A 13,209-nucleotide genomic window follows, 5' to 3' on the forward strand; every position below is an offset into this window, starting at 1 on the left:
TAGAGTCAATGAATACATAAAACAAGCATATTCCGAAAGTCCTCAGAAACAGCTCCGATTTTGATGTTTTTTTTTTATGTTTTTTATGATAATTGAAATCAGAAACCTTTTGGTGCGGGGACGAGATGATTTATATTGTTTAAACAATATTGATTGGACTATTAGCCGTTAGAACAAATCTGTAATAGCCACATCTTTCTCAGAGCAGGTTATAAAGCCCTATTTTGCACATAGGTGCTATTATAATCATGCATGCATAAACATTTCGTAAAATAAAACTACAATTGATTTTTACAATTATTCGTATATATTTGCTTCATTACATTGTAATTATAAATAAAATAAAAAAAAGTAGCGCGTCTATGGAGACCCTCATTCTCTATGATAGGGATAGAGGCCTCACACATTCAATATTATGTAGGGTAGGGTGAAACGGCACATAGAATAAATTTTACTATTGCCAGAACAATGCTTACGCTCTAGTACGATTATTGAGTGTGTAGAGACCTTTTTATCTCTGAAATAAATTTAGTTTTAAACTAAAGAAGCAAATATTTCGTTACGTTAGATTAGATGCATTTCGTCATCATTGAGATAGTTTTGTACGCAATCGTGTATACAACACTTAACACCAGTGCCATTAACAGTGCACTGAGATAATAATTAGGATTTCCATGTCAGAGACAATCAGGGCCAATGAGACTTGCACCGAACTTTGACATGTAGTTTGTAAGACTGATGATGACATATTAAATACGTAGGAACTTGGCTATTATAAAACCAGCGCTAAAACTACCCATAGTTTCATTTGTTGAATTTTCAGTATTCGAGAATGATATCAAAAATGTTGTCTGAACTATACAAAATCTGTCTTTTAAGTTCTCGATTATTTTAATCTGTCACGTCAAAACATTTACACACTGTGTATGTGTTTGGTGTGTGTCTTCAGTAGAACGAAGACGTTGCTTCATAAATAAATGCCGTCTTGCGTTTATTATCAGACACTTTAAGCACGACGCGACGCGTGTCAGGCGTAGACAGGGAAGTAAATAGATATAGGAAGCATCCAATATCAAAGAGAACAATTTATTCCGTCGACTGTAAGAAAACGAGACAATGCGATTAAATGTTTGGTGTTTTTTCAGGCACAACGATGGTCCAAGTATTGCGAGCACGAAATGACAGCTCAACTATTTGTAAATTTTAAGTACCTAACCAGTTAGCATAAAATATATTAGTGAATTTTTTCAGCAGTGTTGTGGGATGGCATGCCGAACAGTTGTCTATTTATTTCTCTGTCTACGGTGTCATATTAATAAAATCCAATCAACCACAGCAATGGCCACATTCATAAACGTGATGTCACAAGTACGGTGCAAAGTATTCGGATGCGATTCTGCAGAATCAATAACGATAATAAAAATGCGCAAAATATATTCTAAATAACTTAGCGGCTAACTTAACAGCATTATAAATAATCAGAAACACTGTACCTATTACTATGAGTTTGACAAACGTTTACTCGCCAATCTGTGGAGAAATATTTATGTAACAAATATACCTACTCAGAGGCACAATTAAAGTGGGCGGATAATTGTGCCACGCTGCGTGCTATTAACTTACATTACAAAGAACGAAGAAAGCAGAACTTAGAAAAAAAGTGTGATCAGATCAGATCAGATGTCTAAATCTGTCTAAATAGGTGTGTTGCCCCGCAGCATACACTATGTACGTCTTACGTCGGTGAAAGGTGCGCAGAATAGGTTGGACACAAAAAACGTAACGCTGTCATTCGTTCATCGAATTTTACTGTCCATATTTTTTCATACCGGGGGCTATATATGAAAAATCCATTCTTAAGGAGTAAACTCCAAAAAAACCCTTTCTGTCTGCTGGCTAAACGTTCACAAAACTCAGAGTATTCCTTAATTTAGGTTTGTGTCATCTTTTATATCTATACCGCGAATATAATCATCACAATAAATAAATAAGGAACCTAAATATACACAGCCTGGCGTCAAGTCACTAGAATTTTTACAATTATTATACAGTGTATGGTTTTAGTATTAGCAAAATGTGAGAATACGTGTCGATTTGTGTAGTGTATATTATATGAAGGTGAAATGTATATCTATGTTTACATATAATGGTGATTTAAGCCATTCCTCAATTTTTGTAAAATAATCAAACATGAATGTTATTTTGTTTGCGCATGTCGGCCATGTTGTATTTGTCATGACGTCACAATGCATATCCACAGTAGTTCAGAAATAAAGAGGTGTAACTAACTAATCTACATAGAATTAGTGTGGTAATACAAATAAGACAATATTTATTATTGTAACACATAATTATGCGATACATTACGTTGACTTCAAAATATTATGTCATTCGAATCAGTTGGAACGTATTTATATTTCAAGTACATTGCAAGGTATATATTGGAACATGATATATTCAATTTTTATACCTACCTAATGAATTTTCCTCGTGAATATTTTGAAGACAAAAATGCCAAACATTTGCATAAATTAACTAGGTTATTATGTTAAATGGACTTTTATTATACAATTTAACTTAAGAAAATAGAAATTAATTAATATGTAAGAAGGGCTTCTTAATAAATAATTTAGCTAATTAGATCTTTATGTGACACGTGCGTATGCGTGCGTGTATATATGTGAGTGAGGAGACGCCAGACCGATCAAATTACAAGTAAAAGCATTAAACAGTAAAGATCAATCGTTTCTACTTAAGTATAATTATCATCATACCTTTTGTATCAAATCTAAATTACTTTATAGAATAAATCATCTATATTATAATAATTGTCGTGGTGACAAACAACGACGCTGTGACTGAACTCAAACGACGATCTTGAAATAATAAGGTAACTGACAAACATAATTTACTGAAAGATACATTATAGAAAGTTAATTTTAATAATACCCACATAAGCACCAAAAATCATACATTCAGTTTTATCTGTATATCCATGTGTTTTATTTAAATTAGTCAAAGAAAGACAATTTGTGTTTGTAAAATTTTCAACAAATTTTCAATACAGTACTTACTACACACTGGAAAATGTGTGTAACATGCTGTCGCACATGATAAAACAGATATAGAAAACGCAACATTTTATGTTTTGAGACAAGCCACAGCGTCGTGGCTTTATTTTAATCTCATTCTAAATGCTCGGTTACGCACAAGCGTGCTCGTGTTGCCTTTTATCACGAACATTGAGACATCAAGCGCATCTTAAAGGGTAGCCCTACTACATCGGCCATGATGGACGACCACAGAATGGGGAATAGAATCACAGTAAAATAGTTCAAGATCCGTATTAGAAACGACCTTCACCCATCTGTTTTATGGGTGAAGTGTTGTATCAAATTTAGTATTTTTTAGAGTTTTTAAATTACGGAATATATCTTTATATAACGTTAGACACAAAGAAAAATATTATAGAATATAAAAGGGCTCCTACATTTAAGTTGCGCTTAACTTGTATTAAACGTCTCGGTGTTCTAGCGGCTTACTATTGGACGTTATTAACATTTATAAATAAAACTTACATGAGTTTGTAAAAAAAAAACTATATCATCATTGAGATTTGGAACAAAATAAATTGAATTGAAAAAAAAAAATGCTCTGCTTCCCATATACCAAATCGCTCGAAAGTTGAAAATGATGTAAAAATACATTGCAGTGTAAGTGCCATGTGTTGTTGAGATAGAATATGTAAATTCTTCTCATGTTGATAATATTGATTTTATGCAAATATTACAAGCAAATATACTTTTGTATTCCAATCATTGAATTATGTTCCACTCAGATTAAAACGACGTGGTTGCCAATGTCTAATAATTCCATTCAAAACAACTATTAGCTTAAACCGCATTAAGAAGCCTCAAGAAAAGGTAGAAAGTTACATGGATATATAATACGAGTTAGAATATTCAATCTTCAAAAACATCTAAAGTTAGTAAGAAAACATGTCTCAAGGTCACTCATATTTGGTCATCATTATTTCAAATATTTACAGCAGATTCAACTTTCGTTACGAAGTTAAGGTCTAGGCCTACATAATCACTTCCCTGAAGGCATCCCAAGCCAATGAGAATCATGCTCGAGTCTCGACCAGTCTCCAAATAGCTCATATCACAATTTCATTCACAAAATATAATATTATTATTCATTAGTATATTAATACACTTCAAAAAATCGGTAAGTCTCTATAAAACGCTTTATGGCGACCCCATATATGTTATGTTAAGATTTCATTAGCTCTGTATGTAATGGATATTGCAACATGAAAATGAAAAATTATTTGAGAACAATTTTAGCCTTATATATATATTATATAGAGAAAGGCGATTTAATTTGCAATGCTAATTTAGTTATAATCCAAGAAAAGTAAATGGAAAAGTATGGAAGCTTACATGTTGAGTTATATAACTTCTGTAAATTGCTAGGCTACATAAATGATTCGAAAGTATACTCATTTCAGTTCTCAACAATGCTTCAGACATATTTCACGTCAGAATTATTTATGAAGATTTTTAAATTACATCTTTATATAATGTTATTAAACACAAAGAAAAATATATTTTAGAATATATAGCTATATATATATCTACCAATATAGTTGAATTGATAAATTTTTGTAAAGTCATACTTTAGTATGATGAGGAGTACTATGATCGAAAGAAGTTGATTGCCAAATACCCTTAAAGCAACAAAAAAATTTCAATAAAAAGATGTTCCCTGTTAGTTCAGAATATCCACTACTAAAACATAATTAATTAATTTAAGCAAGGCATTTGTTTAATATAAATGGGAAAGTTAAATTAAGTACAGCCAATAAATTGATTTTCATTACATAGATAAATAAATTAATTTCATTATACTTTTCCAAAATTTTACTTCTGAAAAAACCAGTCTACATGAAAAATGTACAAAACATATTAATATTATGTGAATGCAATAATTTTACTATTTTCAATCTATGATCCTAAAAGATGATTCTTAAATTCATATAAAACACACCAGAGATTCCATATATAAACTTTCCATAGACTAAGATGGACAATTTTAATTGCGTTTGACGTCCAACCAATTACAAGAAGCGGCTTAAAAACAACAAATCTGGTTGATGCGAATGCTGAACGTCAGTGTACGGTGCACGCTCTATGGATTACATTATTTTTACATTATAGACAACCTACTTGGAATCCTCGCCCGCGTGGTGTAGGGGTGCGGGGTTGACAATGGAGCGAAGTTGTAGACGTTTTCGTCATATAAATTAAATATATATAGTAATACTAGAAGAAGCGGTTTGCTCTTTATTATTTTAGTATAGAAATATAGATATATTCAAAAATTTTAGAATTTAAACTATTGTGAGTGTTATTTATATTAATTTATTATAAAACACGGCTCACGTAATGCAACTTCGGAGTATGCCCGACTAGTTTTTCGAACCCATACGTGATCCTTAGTCATGAACTGGTTCTTGAAACGCGGCACGATCCTAACTGCGAAGCAACGGCGAGGCGCGCAGCCGCTCGCATCGCGCGTTGGGAGAGGGGCTAAGTGGTGGACTCTCCAACATTGCATTACGTGAGTTTTAGCCGTGTTTTATAATAAATTAATATATTCGAAAATATTGATAGACGCTAGTATACCTTCCCGCTCCCCGGTCGTTCCCCTCTGTCATCCTACCCCGCAGCCCTATACCGCGCAGTAGATCAGATCAGTTAAGTGGTTTGCTATAGTATGACCGTCACTTGAGGTTTACATCTGCAATGGTAGAGAAAGTCGTCAAGGCCGGTATTTTATAATTATTCGATTAAGGTAAAATTCAAGCATTCAATAAGTATCACAATACCTTGACATCAAATATGATATTTATTGAGCATCTGAATTTTGCCGTCGGTTTACAATATCGCAGTCATAGTCCTGTGTATAAGTTTTCAAGTAAAACTATCACATCGCCGTTGGTTTGGTTTTAACCATCTACAATATCTGTTATTTTCTATGGACGGTTAATCATCATCTTTGACTGTTTGTCCATATAAATTTAGATAGATAGGTAGTCGCCGCCCTCTTTTTTATTTGAAAACTTAAACTCAGACCTCAGACAGTAGTACATAGTACTCATCGCGCCTCCTTAGCGGTCAACTTCTCGATTAGCTCCTGTAGCGGCGCCAACTCTCGTCGTTCGATCAGATTAAATTCCTGTAAATAAATAAACTTTATTATGGATACCCAGCTCATAGTCAGAGGGGGGGAGTACGGACTGTGGGCCTTATTAGAAGGCTCAAAGGTCACTCAGCGGGCAATGGAGCGAGCTATGCTTGGAGTCTCACTGCGTGATCGATTCAGGAATGAGGAGATCCGCAGACGAACCAAAGTCATTGATATAGCTCAGCGAGTCGCGAAGCTGAAGTGGCAATGAGCAGGCCACATAGTTCGAAGAGCCGTGGACATTGGGGTCCCAAGATGCTGGAATGGTGACCTCGACCTTCTACTGGTCGGTCTATTGGTCGACCCACCACTAGGTGGACTGAGGATATCAAGCGGGTTGTGGGTTGCAGCTGGATGCAGGCTGCTCAAGACTGTTGTGCTTGGAGGTCCATGCAAGAGGCATATGTCCAGCAGTGGATGTCTATCGGCTGACAAGGCATGGATACTCAAAATAATTGGTTTGTAATAGAAACTTTATGGTGTTAAAAACCCTTAAAATTAGTTTTTTGTCAGCTGTTCTAATAGTTCTGCATTCCTCCCTGCAAGTACTAATTAGGGAAGTTGCAGGGCTGGAGGGTTTTATTATTTTGTTATAAAAATCATTTAAATTTTTTTTAATAAAATGACTTGGGAGAAGGTGAATATGATTGCCTACAAGCGTCTTTGTCAATAATAACTTTTTACAAGTGTACAATAACCATGTTGTTAAGAAGTTTTATCTTAAGTAGCAAATTATGGGAAGTCTGAAATTTAGTTGGATATTTACTATTTTCATTATAAAAGTGTACATTTCGCCACACAAAGTTTTTCTGTTTTGCCAGCACTAACCTGCACAAAGAATATGAAATGCTTGAAGGAGGTGTTGAGGTGCGCCTCCTCGCCCAGCTGCACCACCTCGGGGAAGTGCTGGTGGTAGATGTGCGCGTACACGCGGAACAGCCGCTTGAGGATCGTCTTCGCCATCGACAGGAAGTTCTTCGGGAATGGTACTCCTGGGCACACAGTTCACCATCATGTACTATTTCTTTTTTTAAAAAAAAAAAAGAATATTTGCCATATTCTTTATGATATGACCAATATTCCTGTTTTTTTCAAAGTAACTGGGAAAGACTGTGCTAGGAGTGGGTATGACAATAGACTAATGGGACGGGGATCGAACCACCACCTCTCGGTGATAAGTCCAACCGCTCTTACCATTGAGCGATACCTTAATAACGATAGTTAGAAGCCTCAATAGGCTTCTAACTATCGTTATTAAGGCTTCATTTACATTGGCACAGAGTCAAATAAGACAGCCAGAATTTGACACAATATTGCATTCTTGGGCCAAAATATTTTCCATTTTGTATATTAACAAATCCAATCCATCCAATCAAGATTCACCAATATGAATGGAGTCTAAAATAAGTCGTCTTTGGTGTCCTGCTTACCATTTTTTGAGGTTTGATTTAAGAGTACTTATAAAAGACGCCTACAATTTCCACTTGGTCTTTATCTTTAGAGCATATTCCTAAAGCAGTTCCTTTCGTTACACTGCATGTTCTTTGTTTAATTATTCTAGACTAGCGGAAGCTAACTTCTACTAACTAACTTACCTATCTTGGAAGGGAACAATGTCTCGTCGTCTAACTGGTCCTGCGCCCACGTCATCAAGTAGTCTATGTACTTGGGTGCCGAGCATTTAATGGGTTTCTTGACGGTGTGGCCATCCGCCCAGTGGTACTCGTACTTGGGCCCTGCAGACATCACCGCGCACGACTCCTCCGTGCAGAATTCTGTGATGGTGCCATACAGCATGTTGATCTGATTGAAGAAGTCTACCGCTGAAAACGACAAACATTCTAGTCAGCGACATATCTACCATAAATGAAGTGCTAGATGTAGTATGATCAAGAAGTTTTGGCTTTGTTGTAATAAGCTGACAGACTGACAGAACAAGTGCATTTGCAAGTGTTAACTAATTAAGTATCCAGCAACACAGAAATGTCTTGTGCTGTCTCTCTTTATCTCTCTATTATAGACTAAAGCCAAACCATCTCCATTAGCTGGTATATCAATATACTTTTCATCACAGAAAAATCCATGGTTCCCGCGGTACTTGAGAAAAACTGAAATCCACGCTAAAGAAATCAAGGGTGTCCGCTAGTTAATACATGTTTGAATACCATGCAGAAGAAAATGTCTTTGTTGCATGTACGCTTTCCATATCCATTAAACAATGAATGAAACACAAGTCTGCAAATTATAATATTTATAACAATTCAAAAGGATATGCAGACTCATTAGTCATTGTATGTAAGTACTGTCCTCTAAACAATCATTCTTTATAATAAGTATTTATAGTTTTATAGATCATTTTCTATATCCAGTCTCATATAACAGATTTTGATGATACACAAATTAATCCCAAAGCTTCACTTCAGTAGGCTTAAATCCACCCCATGAAGCATGTCATGTGAAAAGTAAAAGACATATTGTATTACACAATAGTGGCTGAACCTAAATATTGGTTTAGTGATGTTGGTTGGCAGTATGTCATTTTATCTTCATGAGATATGTCATGGTGCACCTTATCTTACGCCTACAAATCTACATATTTTTTCACTATACAAAGATTTTTTGATTTCTATTATAATTTGTGACAAATTAACCCTTGTGAATGTATATCTTTTGTTTTATAGTTTGGCTACCTTACCCGGGCATATCAAAAATCCTAAGGTTAAAAAAACTCAACATACTACATGTTTTATATTTATCTTTTTTAATAGTGTCATGTTTTTATGCATGCAATATAGCATTTTCCTTGATATCAATAGTTCCTGTTAGCCTTATCACTGTTTACTGAATTACTCATAGAGTTGGTTAGCACTCATTTAATGACAAATTAATATAATTTACTATTATTATTTAACCTGAGAATTTGATTATTTGGACAAAACTTTTTCTTATGTATGATTGAAAGAAAAATTAAGACCTGCCCAAGGCAAAATGCCCAATTGCTCAAAAAGGTTAATCTACCAATGAACCAAAACCGTCCTGTAAATCCACTGTTGCTCAAATTCTGGATTTGGTGATATTTGGTGTTTCAGTGTTCTCATGGACAGGAATATAATATCATTAACTTACCAAATCTGGGCTGGTACTAATTTCTCAAAAAAAAAGAACAAGTTTGAGGAAAATAAACTCACTATTTACTGCAACCCACTCATTCAGGTCTTCGCCCTCAGGCAGCATGACAGCCAGTCGGAGATTACCCGAGCCCAGGGTAGCAGCAGCATGGCGCATCAAGTCATACTGGTGTGTTCCTTCAGGAATATTTTTTTTTGGTTTGAAAGTTTTGTTAGACCGACCTCCACTGAAAGATATTTTGAAATATCAATAACAAATGATTAAGCTTAAGTATTACTTTGTTACTTCATTTGTTAATATCCAGCAGTATTTGCCACCATGTAATCAATCTGACATTTGCTTGCAACCCTAGGGTGCAGCTACATCTACCCAACATACTTTAATATATTACTATATTGAATAATAGAATTTATATATGTTGTGTTAAAAGCAAAAGAAAAGACAACACAGAATCTATTTACTAGATGATGTACAGAATGGACACAGTATTTTTTATTCCACAGTAAAAAAAAACTATAAACCTTGAAAACCCCATGTGTTTTCTTTCCCATCATTACCAAAATGAAGATTCTGCATAAATACAATTAATTGTAATTTATAATATTATTAGTAATTCAGGTAACCCACCTGAAATATTTAATTCTGTATGTAAGCAATGTTATACCTTATACATATAGCTTTTAGAAAAACATGTTACACTTGTATTATTTATATCATTTCATGAATAAATACTACCTTTGTCACAGTTTGCTCATCCCACACAATTCTTTGTGTACAAACAAAATATGTAATGATAACCCTACATACTAGTTCTCAATAACAAGTTTTCTAATATGAAAAAATACAAAACCATTCCATTGCCTGGATATAAACAAGACGTCAATGGTTTTCTTCCTTTCAGACATTTGGTTATAAATAGATACAAATTCACTAATTATGAATTACAGATACTTACAAGAAAAAACTCATTTTGTTCCTTAAATATAAGCCTTTAAAAATATAAAACTATCCTCCACTAAAGTAGCACCGAACCATTAAAAATAGGTTATTTATTTTAGCAAAAATATTAATCAGTGCATCAACTTGTCATACAAAAAACTTTTTTATTTTGTTTGATTTGACAGACCGAGTATGATGTTTAGAAATCAAACATTCATTTCAAAAATTCAGAAAAACTTCAACAAAATATTATTTATGTAATAATTCAAAAGTTTTGAATTAATTTACTATGTTTATTTATTAATTAGTATTTTAAAGTTTAGGTTTTACAGTAAAGCTAAAACACATTTTAGTATTTACTATTTTTTTTAATTGCAATTAATAACAGGAAAAGTGGCAACACTAACACTGAAGTTGTCAACTTGTGTTTGTCATTTTTTGTCGATAAATTTTCGTCTGCAACGCAAAATCGCAAACTCAAATAAAATCAATTTTGCATTCCAGACAGTGTTTAATTTTGAGTTTATTGAGTAAATCTAAAATATCAGAATGGAAGGATTGACTATTAAGAGTTTGAAGAAACACAAGGCTGTAAGTAAATCGTTATAAGATTTTATTTTTACTACGTCTTGGCTTACATAATTAACCTATAATCTTGTTTTATCTTGAGTATAAGGCACTTTTATCTATTCAGGTACAAAATCGAATTCAATTTAAAGTAAATATCATTACAAGGTAACAAACAAGTAGAATCGTTGTAATTATTAGACACTTATTTTATATGGTTTTTCATTTGGGAAAACAAATGTTGATTTACCCTTGAATTTCTCTAGTGCGCTTCATCTTAAAGCTCATCATTGCTTTCCATCAGGCATGATTGTAGTCAAGAGCAAGTCTAAGAAATTTGTGTTTTGTTAAACATCTCCCGTCATTTTTAATTTAGAGGGACTACAAAGCTAGTAAATAAATGGATAAATTATTATGTACTAAATTAATTCTTAGCTTTCTAAAATGACGAAACAGATTTGAAATATGAAGAAAAAATAAATATTTTGATCAGATTATTAAAAATACCACTACCCTGAAACGGAACTTGTTCTTTATCTTTGTTGATAAGCTTTACTTTGTGTGCAATTTTGTGTGTTTCATACACAATTTCATGATTTTTAAAGCACATATATGAAAATGCAATTAAAGATTGTTCATGTTTTATTTTTGTTATTTTACTGTACTTAAGTTTTGTATTTAATCTGATAGATGAGAATCTGCAATATGTGGACAAAACTATCGCATTATGTCTTCTTTGGCTTAGAGGACTAATAAATTGATTTATAATATAAACCTTTCAAATGACAAAAAAATTCAATGTAGTATGCTTCAAAGTTTACCCAAAATTTGTAACATCTATTTTTCAGTTGATTCCACTGTATGTTTGTGTGGGCTTGGGATGCGGGATGGCAGTGCTGTACACACTTCGCCTGGCTACTCGCAACCCTGATGTCTCATGGAACAAGCGTACAAACCCTGAGCCCTGGCAGGAGTACAAGGACAAGCAGTACAAGGTATACCTACTTGCTGCGTCTATGATTAATTTATTATTATATTTTACAACCAGCTGAATCTTGCAGTTTCCTGCGTACTTTCTGTTCCTGTAGGAATATGGGCATAAAATGTAGCACTCTGTAATTGTGTAGCTTTCAAACAGTGAAAGAATTTTTTAAAATGGTCCAGTAGTTTCAGAGCCTATTCAATGCAAAGAAACAAATCTTTAATCCTCATAATACTAGTAGAGATGCAGCAATGCATAGTCGTGAGTCAAACTTCTATCCTGCTCTGAAATTAAAACACTCCAAACTCAGCAGCTTTTCACAAAATTTATCATAGCAGCCTGCTAAGTGTTATAGTGTTATACAGTGCCCTATAGTTTGTTCGTAACACTCCTGACGCACTGCGCGGGCCGGGGGACATGTATCGATGAATGAAAAACCCACGACTGATGCACCTCACTTCCCCGCGCGCACGATTTCACACCCGCGCAGTCTTTCCACCCGTCGCCCGCATATCATGGGAGTGTCATTAACGAGCTTGCCAGACTTATATAGTGTTTAGAGCAGATTCAATGTTGGTGCATATTATACTTTACAATCACATAATGCATGAAATTTTATGCTGTTTCACTTCCAGAATTAAAAACACCTCATTTGTTGAAATCCACATTAAATTGTTGAATAAGAATTGGTATTGGCACATCAGAAACCATCACAACATGTCACAACACAAGTGTAAAACTTTCCTTATAAAACATAATGCTGATTCTGTTCTGATACATCACATCAGACAAATATAAATCTGGCTATACATTGTGTAGTTTTTTAGCACAAGTACTTCATATTAAGGGACCTAAATTATATTGTGGTGCATGAGTATATGTACCTGTTTATTTTGTAGAAATTTAGTAACTTACCACCTGAATATTATGCAATTTAAGCATTCACTGTTTAAACAGTATTGTTCAGAAGGTAGATATTGTTTATTTTCCTCAAGTGATAATCCACTTTGTATTCACACCATAATGTAATGTACTGCAGTTGTTTATGTATTTGATAAGTGTGATAGAATCTAATGAGTGATATTTGTTGACAGTTCTACTCGCCCAACATAGATTACTCCAAGACACCGTCGCCTGCTCCTAAGTTCTAAGTCAAACTATTGAATACAAGCAGTGTTATAATATTTAGAACATTTTATTTAATAAATAGTGCTATGTGATAATTTTATTTGAGTTTTATTCAATGCCCACTATAGGTATTATATTTGCTCTTTTAGTACAATTAATGTATATTTAGAATATTTTATTTGAGTTTTATTCAAAAACTAGCTGACGTCGCG

General features: G+C 33.8%; 2 protein-coding genes across 3 annotated transcripts; one reads left to right on the forward strand and one right to left on the reverse strand.

Annotated features, from left to right (window-relative positions):
* Positions 1–284: 284 nt before the first annotated feature.
* LOC112050362 (MOB kinase activator-like 1) lies at positions 285–10,495 on the reverse strand. Of its 2 annotated transcripts, none has more exons than XM_024088619.2 (5): positions 10,337–10,495; positions 9,441–9,607; positions 7,848–8,075; positions 7,081–7,244; positions 285–6,243 (listed from the first exon to the last, which is right to left on the reverse strand). In XM_024088619.2, exons 1-5 carry the CDS (start codon positions 10,348–10,350, stop codon positions 6,163–6,165), a joined length of 654 nt encoding a protein of 217 aa, XP_023944387.1. In that variant the 5' UTR covers positions 10,351–10,495; the 3' UTR covers positions 285–6,162. The 2 variants fall into 2 exon arrangements, with proteins under 2 accessions (XP_023944387.1, XP_052739946.1); XM_052883986.1 differs by lacking the exon at positions 10,337–10,495 and adding an exon at positions 10,117–10,232.
* Positions 10,496–10,709: 214 nt separating this feature from the next.
* Positions 10,710–13,095, forward strand: LOC112050374 (cytochrome c oxidase subunit NDUFA4). The gene is made up of 3 exons (XM_024088631.2): positions 10,710–10,911; positions 11,736–11,882; positions 12,964–13,095. The coding sequence occupies exons 1-3, from the start codon at positions 10,870–10,872 to the stop codon at positions 13,018–13,020; spliced, it is 246 nt and encodes an 81-aa protein (XP_023944399.1). The 5' UTR covers positions 10,710–10,869; the 3' UTR covers positions 13,021–13,095.
* The last annotated feature ends 114 nt before the right edge of the window (positions 13,096–13,209 follow it).

Source organism: Bicyclus anynana, chromosome 10 (assembly GCF_947172395.1).
Source record: "Bicyclus anynana chromosome 10, ilBicAnyn1.1, whole genome shotgun sequence".
NCBI classification, from domain to species: domain Eukaryota; kingdom Metazoa; phylum Arthropoda; class Insecta; order Lepidoptera; family Nymphalidae; genus Bicyclus; species Bicyclus anynana.

Coding starts and splice junctions, on each gene's coding strand:
- LOC112050362 (XM_024088619.2), bottom strand. Junction 8,076..9,440: donor TGAGTGGGTTGCAGTAAATA/GTGAGTTTATTT, acceptor TGTCGTTTTCAG/CGGTAGACTTCTTCAATCAG. Junction 7,245..7,847: donor ATTGTTCCCTTCCAAGATAG/GTAAGTTAGTTA, acceptor CTGTGTGCCCAG/GAGTACCATTCCCGAAGAAC.
- LOC112050374 (XM_024088631.2), top strand. CDS start 10,870: ATGGAAGGATTGACTATTAAGAGTTTGAAGAAACACAAGGCT. Junction 10,912..11,735: donor GTTTGAAGAAACACAAGGCT/GTAAGTAAATCG, acceptor TCTATTTTTCAG/TTGATTCCACTGTATGTTTG. Junction 11,883..12,963: donor ACAAGGACAAGCAGTACAAG/GTATACCTACTT, acceptor ATTTGTTGACAG/TTCTACTCGCCCAACATAGA.